This window comes from Crinia signifera, chromosome 1 (assembly GCF_055691185.1).
Source record: "Crinia signifera chromosome 1, ASM5569118v1, whole genome shotgun sequence".
Classification (NCBI taxonomy): Eukaryota; Metazoa; Chordata; class Amphibia; order Anura; family Myobatrachidae; genus Crinia; species Crinia signifera.
Window position 1 is genome coordinate 319107774 of NC_139217.1, and position 15905 is coordinate 319123678.

The 15905-nt window shown below is 48.3% G+C and overlaps 1 protein-coding gene across 2 annotated transcripts in view; it reads left to right on the forward strand.

Moving 5' to 3' along the window:
• LOC146080233 (spindle assembly abnormal protein 6 homolog) overlaps positions 1–15905 on the forward strand; it is a 101594-nt gene that overhangs the window by 15221 nt on the left and 70468 nt on the right. For both annotated transcript variants that reach the window (XM_083187262.1, XM_083187272.1), the window contains exon 2: positions 2212–2272. In XM_083187262.1, coding sequence (XP_083043388.1) covers positions 2212–2272 — 61 coding nt within the window. The remainder of the gene's footprint in view (positions 1–2211; positions 2273–15905) is intronic.

Below are 15905 nucleotides of genomic sequence, written 5' to 3' on the forward strand. Positions count from 1 at the left end.
GAAGGTCAACATGTGTTAAGGTGACACCTGAACTAGGTCAAAGTTATTAAGGACGACCTGGTTGGAAGGTCGACACAAGCATTTGGTTGACAATGTCTAGGTTTTGGGTAGCCAACCCTAGTCCTCGAGAGCTACCAACAGTGCATGTTTTGCAGGTCTCCTCACAGAATCACAAGTGAAGTAATTAGCTCCAGCTGTGGATCTTTTAAAATGTGTCAGTGATTAATGAGTGCAGCTGTGCAGCAGCTAGGTTGTCTGGAAAATGTGAAAATGTGTACGTGTCCTACGACCTTTTCGTACCCCCACTATCCACGTCGGCGTGGAGTTGAGAATAGAAAGCGTGGCGAGCCACCGAGCCCGAAGCGTGGCGAGCGCACGCGGATACCTTCACAGGTATCAGTGTCCCCTCGCGGGCTTCACAGCTATCCGTGTCCCCTCGTGGGACTCGGTGGCTCGCTGCGCTCGCCACACTTTCTATTCTCAACTCCACGCCGACGTGGTTAGTGAGGGTATGAAAAGGTCGTAGGACGCGTTCCGCCGCCCCTCGTGGGCTCGCTGCGCTCGCCACGCTTCGGGTTGGCGTTGATAGTGGGGGTGGTACAGTGTGAAAAATGACATTTGGGGTGCTTTTTACATGATTTCAACTCATGTCCATAATTTCAGTGAAAAATGAAATCGCATCGGATGAGATTGCATGCAATGTGATTTTTCCCTGTACGATGCCCATCGTGGGAGCCATGATACTACACAAGTACCAATAGTTCTTTAAGTAAAATGTATTTTTGCATTGTTTGTTATACTTCTCCCACAATCTTTTTATAATCCTTGTCTACATACCATTTTTGCCGTGAAGTGGAAAAAAAAAATGTAGACCTTTTTTAAATATTAAGGTGCATACACACTATTTTTTTTTTAAGTGATATTTATGTTAACGGTATTGTCTAGTGTGTACGCACTATATAGTTAATGATGCATGCTCATGCTGGTCATTAACGACCCCCTTTGTTGTCTGAACGGGATGCGGTCATTTGGTCGAATGCATTATGGTCGAATGTCATTACATCGAATCCATTAGGTCGAATTGCTAAAAGGTCGACATGATTCTAGGTCGACATGGGAAAAGGTCGAAATGATTCTAGGTCGAAAGGTCATTAGTTCGACAGGTCATTAGGTCGACAAGGTCATTAGTTCGACATTGTCTAGGTCGACATTCACAAAGTCGACATGGGGTTTTTCACTGTTTTTTGAGCCGACATGTGCTGACAGGCAGTATTTCATGCCCTACCATCCACTAGGGCGTGGTGGGAGAATAAAATAGTGTGCCCGACGCAGCGAGGCACCGTGCCCGACGCATAGCGAGCGCAGCGAGCGATGCGAGGGGATGCAGTGCACTTTAAACTGTGTCCATGTCGACTGTGTTGACATTCAGGTAAAAAAACAGTGAAAAACCCCATGTCGACTTTGTGAATGTCGACCTAGACAATGTCGAACTAATGACCTTGTCGACCTAATGACCTGTCGAACTAATGACCTTTCGACCTAGAATCATTTCGACCTTTTCCCATGTCGACCTAGAATCATGTCGACCTTTTAGCAATTCGACCTAATGGATTCGATGTAATGACATTCGACCATAATGCATTCGACCAAACGATCCCAACCCGTCTGAACATACAGTAAAATTTTGCTTACAGTATCTTTGTAATGACTGCATGTTCAAAAGGGGCCAGGTGAGATCGGTGAACGATATTGTTTAGTGTGTATGCCCTATATTGTATGTCCGGGAGCACCGCTGATACCACTAATGATATAGGCGGTGCAGCGAATAGTGTATATCCAGCTGCAGAGATTTAGAGGAGATTAAATTATTCCAGCCCATCTTTGTTGGGTTTTCTATAACTTTGAAGGTTGATCTCCCAGGAGGTGTTTCTTTCACTTACATTTACTCTGTTGACTATTTAACTCATAGGTTATGGCTGCAATTGTATTATGGTTATGCAAAATGTGTTCTATATTGAAGCATTTTGATGTTGTTTTTTAATCCATGAATGGATGATGTTTGTTAGAACTCTAACAGAATAGCAGTCTATTGCCTCAAGCTATTTTAAAATACTGAAGATTTTCAACTTGCTATAGCTTTATATATCAATGTACAAATATGCCATTTTATTTTATTATTAATAAGCACAAATCAAAATTGTCTTGCTACAGACGATCCAGTGTCAGGCTGACAGTTGAAACACATCAGTCATCAAACCCAGTACATAAAAAGGTAGGTTAACATTTATTTGCAGTTGAGAAAATTAGGCCAGCTCATCTGTCTATTCCATGTGACCTGTTTGATGATGTGACTTTAATCTCTAATCTCTTACCTCCATGGGATGTTATACAGTACTACAAATTAACCATTTTTACCATAGAGAATTAAATTCAGAACAAAATGCAGGATTTTATTTTCCATTTGCTATAGTTAGATAGTGAATTGCATGATGAAAATGCCAGTGTTTTCTTGATTTCATTGCTCAGACTTTGTACATTTTATAAACTGCACCACAACATGGTATAATATTTGTGACCACTGCCAAACCACTACCGGTTTTCCTAATAGTTCTGTAATACTGTACATATCCAATAAATAAATACCGTTAACACTCTTGAAAAGTCTATGGACTCCAAATAATCACAAGTTGCAATCTGTTGGTTTTGGTTTTCTAGTATTTTTATTTTATTTGTGTGTGTCTGTGCATATACCGTATATACTCGAGTATAAGTCGACCCGAATATAAGCCGAGGCACCTAATTTTACAAAAAAAACCTGGGAAAACTTATTTACTCAAGTGGGACCCTCACTCGAGTATAAGCCGAGGGGGGCTTTTTCAGCATAAAAATTTTTCTGAAAAAGTAGGCTTATACTCTAGTATATATGGTATTCTAAAATATGCTGTACAATGGACAGCACTCAAGAAGCCCATATGTTGTACAATTATTGTATGCAATTTGGACTAGATCGCATTGCATACGTTTTGCAATGCGATGCGATACAATTTAGCATTCAATAATTGTCCCGTGTATGGGCACCTTCAGACTCCCAAATGAAGAAAAACATTACCTATAAATGCCTAGTAAGAATGTTTCACGGCTTCAGCCCTTTTTATCAAGACATAAGACAATCCCATAAATACCCAAAGCTTACAGACCAAATATCTTTGGTTTACTTCACAGGTATCCCTATAAATTTGGGACAAATTATCTGCAATATATCTATTGACACTTTAACAAAATGAGTCCCTAATTTAACTTGGTTTAAATTGAGCTCTTCTGGTATTATATTATTTGGAGACCTTCTTGAAGGTCGCTTTTAGTGCCTTTCTCTTATTTACAATAGAAATTCTCTCTACCACACTTGAAACTTCTTCATTACCTCCAAATCAAACAATGGTGGAAAACAATTTAATCTATTCTCAAACCAATTTGACATACACCCTGTCTCAAAAAAATCACACCCAATTTAATTTTACGGGTGCTATTTATTTCTGGTAAAAAATGTTTAATCTATCTAATTGAGTTACCCAAGTCGAATGCTCAGAAGAAATGGGAATCAGCTTTGGGTATAACTATACTCTTCTCAACCGAGAAATTATTTTCTCCCATCATGCTCTGATCATGCTGGGAGATTATATCACACCAGATCTCGTACATAACTTAATTTCTCTATCATGCAGCAGGTGACACTGGAACTCACATTGGGGTTTAGAGCTGGGACAGCTGGGAGCTAGGCACTACTAATTTGATTAGGGAAGGCTGGCTCCTCCCCTCTAATGCAGCCCACACACGCACCGATTCCAGCGTGCGTTGTGGGCTTAAATAGCACACACAGCATCGCATCGTATGCCTTGTGCATACGATGCGCATGCGATGCGATGCTGTGCTAGAAAAAGCTAGTACAAAAAGTATGTGCAGCACATACTTTTCTCTTTCAATGGTCCTGGTGACACAGCTCAACACTGGGATGTAGGAGGGTCCGAAGGAGCCAGGCACCTATCCTAAAGTTTTAGAGGGTAGGCTCCTCCCCTACTGCATCCCTGGACTCTTCAGTTCGTGTTAGGTGCCCACTGGAGTGGGTGCTATTCTAAAGGGCTGCAGGAGCAGCCGAAGAATTAGAGTAGTTAGGGGATTTTTATTGTTTTATTAACTTTTACCCTAGCTAGGTAGGCATAGTGTGAGGATTCTCATAGTGAATCCTCACACTGCTAGCGCAGCAGGAGCTGACAGAAGCGCGTCCTGTCAGCTCACTGTGCACAGGGGAGACACTGTCTGGTCTCCCTGTGCAGCGCTTATAGCCTTTTCCAAAAGGCTGCCTGGGCTCCGGAGTACCCTGAAACCGGCTCCACATTTAGGTGGGGATCATGGGGGACAGGCGCTCCGTGATGGCGGCGGCCATTTTATGCGGAGCTTACACGCTGAGCTCCTAGATGAGAGGACAGCAGCGTTGTGACAGGCATGTTCCAAGTGATCCCCAGTTGAGGGGGAGACACTGGAACTAGGAAATCCTACCTGAGGAGCGGCTGGCTGGGGGTGGTTGGCGCCAAAAGGTCACGGACCCCGCAGCAGCAGGGACCTGTGGTCTCTTCCTTCACTCTGACTTTGGCGCCTTTCAGAACGCTTGCAGCGGAGCTGAGCTGGCTTACTGATCCTGGCAGAGTGACTTGGATTTCCTGGGCATCGCTTCCCCGCAGTTGAAACCAACAGACAGATAAGTGATTGGGTGCATTGCCTCTGTATAAACGCTTGTACATTGTTTGCACTGTGTATACTGATAGATATACATTTATCACTTGCATCATGTCTGAGCATCAGGCTGTGGTTTTGGGGGAGGGAGCCCTTAGTGCACTGAGCGCGTGCAATGTTTGCACACAAAAGTTTGTCCCTGAGCAGATGGCCAAGGGGGGCTTATGTATTACTTGCGCTGATGTGAGACCCATGGGCAGTGAACCCCATAGGGCAGAGCAGATGGAACCTGCGTGGGCCAGGGCCCTAGGCAGGTCAGTTAACGCTTTGGTGCAGCTTTTGGACAGGCAGAGTGATGGGCTGGTAGAATCACAGAGACCTATGCCATCATCTCAGCAGTCGTCTGGCTCCTTGCCTCTTACCCAGGCAGATCCTGCGCTGATTCAGGTGATGCAGGATACTGCTAAAGGGATCAACAGGTTCAGTGAAATGCTGGACAAAATGGATGATGTGGCAGGGACCCCTAGAAGGTCTTATGCTTTGACTACTGTGGTAGATGAGGAGGAAGGAGAGTATACTGACATCCCCTGGGATCAGGGTGATGATGTGGAAGAGAACTCTGCTGCTGGTATAGAGGATCTCATTGTAGCTGTGAAGCAGGCTTTAAAGCTGTCTGTGGAGGATAAGACTCCTGTTAAAGGTGTTTTTAAGCGACAGCGGAAGGAGGCTGTTACTTTTCCTTCAGATGAGGGGTTACAGGAATTGTTAGAAGGGGCTTGGAAAACTCCTGATAAGAGGCTACAGATGCCTAAGCGATTCCTTAGTCTGTACCCCATGCCAGAGTCTCATGCGGAGCTCTGGGAAAAGGTCCCAGTTGTGGACGCTTCAGTGGCACGTTTGTCCAAGGCTACTGTATTACCAGTACAGGGCGGTGCAGCTTTCAAAGATTCTGTGGATAAAAAGCTGGAGGGTAACCTCAAGGCTATCTTTGAAGGGGTGGGGTTTACCTTACGGCCCCTTATTGCTTCAGCCTGGGTCTCTAAGGCCATGATAGAGTGGGCTGGTGAATTATGCACCATGCTGCAGGCTGACCCTGGTGCGTTACTGCTTGCAGAAAAGATTAAGGCAGCTGCAGAATATGCAGTGGAAGCAGAGGAGGAAGCTATTAAAATGGCAACCAGAGTGTCCACAGTCTCCATTAATGCCAGGAGAGTGCTTTGGCTTAAAGCCTGGGAAGCAGACAATGAGTCCAAGAAGGCTCTGGAAACATTAGCCTTCAAAGGAAAGGTACTTTTTGGTACCGAATTAGAGGAGATTATAAAGCAGACCACGGGCGGCAAAAGTACATTCCTGCCGGCCTCCTCAGCAAAGCAGACGTCCAGGTTTTCTGCTTTTAAGCCGTCCTTTCGGCCCTCCCCTAGAGGTGGTGCGTCCTTTCGAGGACAGTCTTTCAGGGGAAGGTTTCAGTCCTCTAGAGGCAAGACACAAAAGTCAAAATTTGGCTCTTTTCACAAGAAGCCTGCCACAAAAGGAGAGGATAAACCCTCTGCATGACTGTCAGGGGCTTCGCCCGACAGTGACAAAAGTGGGGGGGCGTCTCACACTCTTCAGGGACGCTTGGGCTTCTCTAGGCCAGGATGCCTGGGTGTTAGATATTATAACACAGGGTTACAAAATCCCTTTCAGAGGGCCGCCTCCGAAGAGGTTCATCCCCACATCCTTACCAAAGGAGGCACGGCTTCGTACAGCTCTTGTGAGAGCAGCTCACTCCCTTTTGGAAAAAGGGGTGGTTACACCAGTCCCCAGGGCAGAGTGGAAGAAAGTCTTTTACTCCACGCTGTTCCTGGTGCCCAAACCAGACGGGTCTTTCAGATCAATACTAAATTTGAAGTCCCTAAATGTTCATTTATGGGTAGACCATTTCAAAATGGAGTCCCTACGGTCAGTACTCCTGAGTCTGGACCAGGGAGAATTTTTGGCGTCCATGGATGTCCAGGACGCATATTTGCACGTCCCTATACACCCGGAGCATCAGACCTTGTTGAGGTTTGCCATAGGAGACCTGCATTTACAATTCCGGGCGTTACCCTTTGGGCTAGCAACCGCGCCAAGGGTATTCACAAAGATAATGTCAGTGATGGCGGCGGTGCTGAGGCTCAGGGGAATCACAGTAATACCCTATTTGGACGATCTCCTGTTCAAAGCAGAGTCAGCAGCCATGCTGCAGAGTCATTTGGCAGAGGCCATCAGTTTTTTGCAGGCTCACGGCTGGATTTTAAATTTGCAAAAATCTCAGTTGGTACCGTCACAAAGGCTCCAATTCTTGGGAGTCATACTGGACACCCATCTTCATCGGGTATTCCTCCCGGAGGTAAAGGCCAGGGATCTGGTCACCCTAGTCCAGGAGATTCTCAGGGCTCAGAGCATTTCAGTATGGAGGTGCCTCAAGCTCCTTGGGAAGATGGTGGCGTCATTCGAGACGCTTCAATTTGCCAGGTTCCACTCTCGGAGGTTCCAATGGAACATTTTGTCAGCCTGGTCAGGAAACACTTTGACCATGAAATCCGAGATGATAGTGCTGTCTTCGGACACTCGAGAATCCTTGAAATGGTGGACAGAAGTAGATTCCCTTCAGTGGGGTCGGTCATTACAGACCTGGGACTGGTTGATAGTAACTACCGACGCCAGTCTCAGGGGCTGGGGGGCAATAGTCCTGGATCTCAGGCTTCAGGGCCTGTGGACGGCAGAGGAATCAGCGTTACCAATCAACATCTTGGAGCTGAGAGCTGTCTGGAAAGTGATTTCCTTGGCGGGAGACAGGTTACTGAACCTCCCTTTGAGGATTCAGACCGACAATGCCACAGCTGTGGCGTATCTGAATCACCAGGGAGGTACACGCAGCAAATTGGCCATGTGGGAGGTGTCCAGAATCTTCCTATGGGCGGAACAGAATGTTCCAGCTGTATCGGCTATATTCATTCCAGGAATAGAGAATATAGAAGCCGACTTTCTGAGCAGGGAGGAGCTCAAGGAAGGGGAATGGAGCTTACACCCTCAGGTGTTTCACCAAATCACTTCGATGTGGGGAACTCCGGATGTGGACCTGATGGCATCCAGGGTCAACCGTCAAGTGCCCAGGTTCTATGCCAGAACAAGGGATCCACTAGCGGAGGCAGTGGATGCCATGACTATTCACTGGCAGGGAGATCTCCTTTATGCATTCCCACCAGTACCAATGTTACCGAGACTTCTGAAGAAAATACAGGGGCAGAAGGTTCCAGTGATCTTAGTGGCCCCAGATTGGCCAAGGAGGTCCTGGTACTCGAGGCTTCAGAGGTTGTCTGTGGAATCATGGCGTCTACCTCTGAGACCAGACCTTCTAAGACAAGGCCCATTCAATCACCTGGATTCAGATCGATTGATTTTGACGGCCTGGCTATTGAAACCACCATTTTGAAAAGAAAAGGGTTTTCTGAGGCAGTAGTACAGACGATGATAAAAGCCAGGAAAGCTGTATCTTCGGCAAATTATTATAGAGTCTGGAAGACTTACATTCGATGGTGTGAGAGAAGAAAGGCTCATACATCTCATTTGAAGCTATCAAGAATGATGGAATTCTTACAAGATGGTTTTTCATCGGGTCTAAGCCTTCAGTCACTGAGGGTGCAGATTTCGGCCTTGTCCATCTATTTCCAGAAAAAGATAGCCATTTTGCCGGAAATTCAAACCTTTTTACAAGGAGTATCCAGGTTGAAACCTCCATACAAGCAACCAGTAGCACCTTGGGATCTATCACTGGTTTTGGAATGCCTTCAAAAGGCACCATTTGAACCTTTAAGGTCGGCTGACTTTAAGTTTCTCACGTGGAAGCTAGTGTTTTTGTTAGCAGTAGCATCTGCTAAAAGAGTTTCAGAATTGGGAGCTTTGTCATGTAAATCTCCCTTCTTAATTTTTCATGATGACAGGGCTGTTTTAAGAACAGTGCCTCAGTTTTTACCGAAGGTGGTATCTACCTTCCATTTAAATCAGGAGATAGTTCTACCTGTGTTTCAACCCCCAGAGGGTTCTAAGAAAAGGGACAAGTTGAGAACTTTGGATGTTGTGCGTGCCTTACGCATATATGTGGACAGAGTGAAGAGTGTCAGGAAGACTGACACATTGTTGGTATTGTATGACGTACACAAAATTGGTTGGCCTGCATCTAAGCAGACTATTGCTAGGTGGTTGCGGTCTGTGATAGCCTTTGCATACACCAAAGTGGGTAGACCAGTACCGGCCAAAATAAATGCGCATACCACCAGGTCAGTTGCCACCTCTTGGGCGGTTCGACATGGGGCCACAGCTGAGCAGGTTTGCAGAGCTGCCACTTGGTCATCTGTTCACACATTTGCCAAATTCTATAGATTCCATGAGTTCGCGTCGGAGGACGCATCATTCTGGCGAGCAGTGCTGAGAGCTGCAGACCTGAGCGTACCCTCCCAAAGGACCGGCTCTGGAACGTCCCAGTGTTGAGCTGTGTCACCAGGACCATTGAAAGAGAAAAAGGGATTTTTGTAAGAACTTACCGTTCGAATCCCTTTCTCTGATATGGTCCTGGTGACACAGCGATCCCTCCCTTACGCTCAGTAAGTATGCCAGAAGTTTCATGATGTTCATGTTAAAATGGTTAAAAGTTAACAGTTTCTGTTATAAAATGTGCATATAATATGTGCAGGCGTTTGTACTGAGTTAATGTATTCCAGTGGCTTTGAAAGATTGAACTGAAGAGTCCAGGGATGCAGTAGGGGAGGAGCCTACCCTCTAAAACTTTAGGATAGGTGCCTGGCTCCTTCGGACCCTCCTACATCCCAGTGTTGAGCTGTGTCACCAGGACCATATCAGAGAAAGGGATTCGAACGGTAAGTTCTTACAAAAATCCCTTTTTTGTACTGTACGATGAGGTGCCGCGGGAGCGCGCACCCCATCGTACAGCATCGCACCGCCGGCATCGGCGCGTGTGTGGGCTGCATAAGCCCCATCAGCCCCCAGTTAGAAAATTGTGCCCAGGGAGCTGGTCACCATTCTACCTGCTCCTGCAGGTTGTTCGTTTTCTAAAGAGTCTGCCTTTGCAGAATACACTTCTATAAGGATACAGAGCCCTTCCCTGCTTATTTAAAAGCTTGGGTCCGGGTCTCCTGCGCCCCTGGTTCTGGAACCAGGTTGTCGGTCAGGGCCTCCCTAAAGGTGCCTGCCCAGACATTTTGTGCTCCTGCCAGCCCTATTCTACAAAGGGTCTGCCAGCCACTCAAGCGGTAGCAGCCTCGGGTAAGTGCTAATTCTTGTCCCCCTCCTAACTGCTGCCGTTTTCACGTGCAGCCTCGCAGCGCCGCCATCTTGGATTTCGCGCCGCCGCTGCAGCGCTGTTTCTGCCGGCTCTCCAGCTCTGAGTTCCCCCTGTCCTAGTTGATTATAGGGGCAGAGGGGTGCGGGAGTGGAGCGGGCGGTCAGCGGAGCGCTGGGCGCGAGGTGAGAGGTGCGCGCTGCGGCGCTGTTACAGGACGCTGCTGGGGAGAAGGTGATGTAATGTATAGGCTTTAAGCCTGAGGCGGGAATGGCGCGGCCCATTGCTATGCGCTACACACACACACAATTGTTGCTATGTGTAAGGTCTGCTCTTTTCCTATTCCATAGGACTACTGCAGCCAGCGACTCCTGTTAACCCCTTGTGGGTATATATTTAGGGGTGAATTCAGGGGTGTTTGTGGGTATCAGGGCTTGTTTCCCTTCAGGTCCCGCAGCCCCTGGTGTCTTAAGTGTGGTGTGTGTGTGTGTGTGTGTGTGTGTGTGTGTGTAAGACGCAAGAGGTTTGTGTGGACCGGACTTGCGCGGGGAGCATGACGGGCAGGTCAGGCACCAAGGCTTCCAAGAAGGCATTTATTTGCACTTCTTGTAACATTAAATTTGCTCAATACTCTGCAGATGGAAAACCAACGCTTTGTCAGGTCTGTTCTGCTTCCCCTACGGGGTCTTTGATAGACGAGCCCACTGCTCCTAACTGGGCTTCCCTGCTAGCAGGGAATATGTCCAAATTATCTGCAGAATTGGCAGAGTCACGCAGGGCTGAACCAGCGTGGGCCTCAACCCTGGCTAAGTCTGTGGAGTCCTTAGCTTCTTCAATGAATAGGACCCAGAAACAGGCTTCTGTTAGCCAGAAGCGGCCTTTGCAGGCTATGTTTCAGTTGGATGATTCTGACGAGGAGCCTCCGTTTAAAGAAATGGAGGAAGGAGAGTGGGAGGAGGTGCAGGATGATCCTGTTGAACCGGATCCTACCCCTGGGGGCATTGAAGCCCTTATTATTGTGGTTAAGCAGGTTCTTAATTTACCTGGACCCTGCTCCTCAACCGCAGGAACTGGACCTGTTTGGTCTGACAAAGAGGTCTGCTATTGTTTTTCCTTGTCCAAACCAGGATCAACTTGTAGCAGCCTGGAGGAACCCGGATAAGCGTTTTCAGATGCCTAGACGCTTTCCATCTTTATATCCCTTTGACCCAGCTGCTTTAGGCAAGTGGGAGACTCCGCCTCCAGTGGACGCGTCTGTGTCCAGGTTATCCAAGAAGACGACATTGCCGGTTCCGGGAGCATCTTTGAAGGATCCATCGGACAGCAAGCTAGAGGCCACCCTAAAGACCATTTACACGGCGCCGGGTGCCCAACTTAGACCTTCCATAGTATCAGCCTGGGTAATCAAGGCCAATGCTAGATGGGTGGAAATGATTCTAGAGGGTTTGGACTCAGGTATGTCTCGGGATGAGATTGGTCAATTAGCAGAGCACATAAAGGAGTCTGCAGCCTTTTTGGGTGACTCGGCTAAGGATATTTCGCTTATATCTGCTCGTATTTCGGCCAACGCCATATCCGCAAGGAGAGCATTGTGGCTGCGTTCATGGCAGGCAGATGCCGAGTCCAAGAGAGCAGTAGAAGGGCTTCCGTTCACAGGAGACATCCTGTTTGGACCGGAGCTTGATAAGTGGATTTCGCAAGCTACTGGGGGGAAGTCAGCATTCCTTCCCTCAGCAGCTCCACCTGCACAGCGTCACTATACGGGACCGTCTTTTTAGTCCTTTGGTCCGCAGCAGTCCTTTCGTGGTAGAGGACGTGGATTTCAGGCCTCCAGAGGCTCTCGGGCTAGAGCCCGCCCTCACTCCAACGCTCGACCACAGGAGCCTAAGCCACCTCAGAAGCCGGTGGCATGACGGTTTGCCAGCTTTTGTGGGGGATCCGGAGGTGGGAGCTCACCTGTTGGACTTCAGAACCCAGTGGTTCTCCCTTTCGGAGGACCCTTGGGTTCGCAGGCTCATTTCGGACGGTTATCGAATCCAGTTCGACCTTCCTCCCCCCACACGTTTTTTCACCACGGCTCTTCCCGTGTCTCAGGACAAGAGGTCGGCTATTCAGGGGGCGATAGATATCTTGCTGAAGTCCCAAGTTATCATCCCGGTACTGACGACACAGAGAGGCAAGGGGTACTACTCAAATCTTTTTGTAGTGCCCAAGCCAGACGGGTCAGTCAGACCCATCCTAAATCTCAAATCCCTGAATCTATTGGTATCATACCAACCTTTCAAGATGGAGTCGATTCACTCTGTCATTGCATCCTTGGAACTGAACGAGTTCATGCTATCATTGGACATCAAGGATGCCTACCTTCATGTTCCCATTTGGAAGCCTCACCAGGCTTACCTAAGGTTTGCCATAGGGAAGGATCACTTTCAATTCAGGGCCCTCCCTTTTGGGTTATCGTCGGCTCCCAGAGTTTTCACAAAGACTCTGTCAGTCATTATCGCCTCTCTACGACATAAGGGGGTGACCATAATTCCATACCTGGACGATCTGCTCATCAAGGCGTCGTCGGTGGAATTACTGGAGGAACACGCGCATCTGACGGTTCAGACCCTCGTCAACCTTTGGTTGGTTTCTAAATTTCAAGAAGTCCACTCTGACTCCTTCCAAGAGGATTCTTTTTTTGGGACTCTGGTTGGACACTTCAGTTCAGAGAGTGTTCCTACCGGAGGACAAGATCAGTTCCATAACAGCGTTGACCCGCAGGGTTCTGCAACCGCGTCGAGTTCAGCTTCACGTATGTGTTCAGCTCTTGGGAAAGATGGTGGCTTCCTTCCCAGCGGTAACGTGGGGAAGATTCCATTCCAGACCTTTCCAGCTGGATCTCCTAAGGAAGGGAGCGGGGTCGCATCTGTCTCTACACAGACTAATTCGGCTTTCAGCCCGGGCTCGTCAGTCCTTACTCTGGTGGCTTCACTCAGAGCACCTCAGACAGGGGCGAAGATTTGCCATCTGGGACTGGATTCTCCTAGCCTCAGACGCAAGTCTGAGAGGTTGGGGAGCAGTGGTGCTCGGTCTTCGTCTTCAGGGGAGATGGGACTTCAGAGAGTCAGTTATCCATCAACGTGTTGGAGCTAAGGGCAATTTACAACGCCTTGCTAGCAGCACAGGATTATCTTCAGGGAAGACCAATAAAGATTCAAGCGGACAATGCCACAGCGGTTGTCTATGTGAACCGACAGGGGGGCATGAGAAGCAGGATGGCCATGGCAGAGGTATCCAAGATTCTGCAATGGGCATAAAGCAGGCAGGTGATTCTTACTGCCGTGTTCATTCCGGGAGTCGAGAACGTGGAGGCAGACTTTCTCAGCAGAGAGGATCTCCATCCAGGAGAGTGGACACTACATCCCGAGGTGTTTCGGGGGATCTTGAGACCGAAGTGTTAAGGGCAAGTGGAATTCCAGGTTCAGTCATTCCGACTATGTTGAGGGCTTGTAACCATCCTCGGCGGCTCACTATCATCGCATTTGGCGTGCCTATGCGGACTGGTGCAGATCTCAGGGATGGCCTTTCAGAACTTTAAGTTGTCCAGGATGTTGTTGTTCCTCCAGAGGGGCTTGGACGCTGGTCTGCGTTTGGGATCTCTGAAGGTGCAGATCTCAGCTCTATCCGTTCTTTTTCAGAAGAAGGTAGCACTCATTCCTGAGATCCAGACTTTCCTTCAAGGAGTTGTACGGGTCCAGCCTCCGTTTGTCCCACCGACACCTCCTTGGGACTTAGCCTTGGTCCTTTCTTTTCTCCAGTCCAGGACATTTGAGCCTCTAGAGGAGGTACCTTTAAAGTTCCTCGTCTGGAAGACAGTGCTACTGCTGGCTCTAGCTTCAGCCCGCCAAGTGTCTGAGCTGAGCGCTTTATCTTGTAAGGCTCCGTATCTTATCTTCCATGAGGATAGAGCGGAGTTGCGTACACATCCGTCTTTTCTTCCGAAGGTGGTGTCACATTACCACATGAATCAGCCTATCATGGTTCCTGCCTTTCAGAGTGATTCCTCTTCTCAGTCTACATTGGATGTTGTTCGGGCTCTGAGGATTTATGTGGCAAGGACATCATCTATCAGAAAGTCTGATTGTCTCTCTTTGTTCTCTATGACGCTTTCCGCAGAGGATGGCCGGCGTCGAAACAGACTTTGGCCAGGTGGATACGTCTGACCATCGCACAGGCGTATGTGCAGGCAGGGAAGTCGCCGCCTTCAACTTTGAAGGCACATTCCACTAGATCTGTGAGTACATCCTGGGCCGCTCAGAGGGGAGCCACGGCTTCTCAGCTCTGTAGGGCGGCCACATGGTCATCAGTGAACACGTTTGTACGCTTTTACCAGTTTGATACGTTTGACTCTTCGGTACTTGTTTCCTAGCACGGCCACAATCGGGAGTAATCGTGTACCTTAAGTTAAGGTACACGATTAACGCGATGGACCCGATTTCCTTTGAAATCAGGTCCATTTGGCCGGCTAAGACAAAATATCGGGGGCATCGCGTCGGTCGGGACCATTAACAATGGTCCCGACGCGACCGACGCGATGCCCCCGATTTCCCCATAGGCTTCAATGTTAAAAAATATTTTAACATTGAAATCGTGTCGGGAAAGGTAAAATATCGGGGGCATCGCGTCGGTCGGGACCATTAACAATGGTCTCGACGCGATGCCCCCGATTTTTCCATAGGCTTCAATGTTAAAAGATTTTTTAACATTGAAATCGTGAAAAAATGTGAAAAATGTGAATTGGGCCAATATGACCCATTTCACAGTATAGATGTCCCCGTCGTCACCCCACGATAGACGCCAACCCGAAGCGTGGCGAGCGGCGGCGGTGCGCGTCCTCCGACCTTTTCATTCCCCTACTATCCACGTCGGCGTGGAGTTGAGAATAGAATAGTGTGGCGAGCGGACGCGTATAACTTCACAGGTATACGCGTCCCCTCGCGGGGCTCGCTGCGCTCGCCACGCTTCGGGCTCGGTGGCTCGCTGCGCTCGCCACACTATTCTATTCTCAACTCCACACCGACGTGGATAGTAGGGGAATGAAAAGGTCGTAGGACGCGCACCGCCGCCCCTCGCGGGCTCGCTGCGCTCGCCATGCTTCGGGTTGGCGTCTATCGTGGGGTGGGGTTTACGCCGTTAAATTTGGGGGGGTTGGGAATATTTTACATTGAATCCAATGTAAAATCGGGTCCCAGGGACCCGATTTACATTTCATTCAATCAAAAAATCGGGTCAGTCGATCGCATCGCATGCGATGCGATCGACCCGATTTTTCCGACACGACCACCCCGATGTAAATCGGTGTGGCCGTGCTAGGAAACAAGTACCGACTCTTCCTCTACGACTTTTGGTCGTCTGGTGTTGCAGGATCCACAGAGCTCTCCCACCCGGGGCATGGTCTTTGGAACCTCCCCAATGTGAGTTCCAGTGTCACCTGCTGCATGATAGAGAAAAGAGGATTTTGGGTACTTACCGATAAATCCATTTCTCTGAATCAGCAGGTGACACTGGACACCCTCCCAGCTCTGGAGTTTTTCCTGCCTTTTGTGTTCTTTCGTGCAAGTTCGGTTACTTTTATAGTATGATTTGATGAATGTTGTTGTCTCAATGAACGATTTACTATTACCATCTCCTCTAGTAGGACAATTTCCTAACTGGGGGCTGATGGGGCTTAGAGGGGAGGAGCCAGCCTTCCCTAATCAAATTAGTAGTGCCTAGCTTCCAGCTGTCCCAGCTCTAAACCCCAATGTGAGTTCCAGTGTCACCTGCTGATTCAGAGAAATGGATTTATCGGTAAGTACCCAAAATCCTCTTG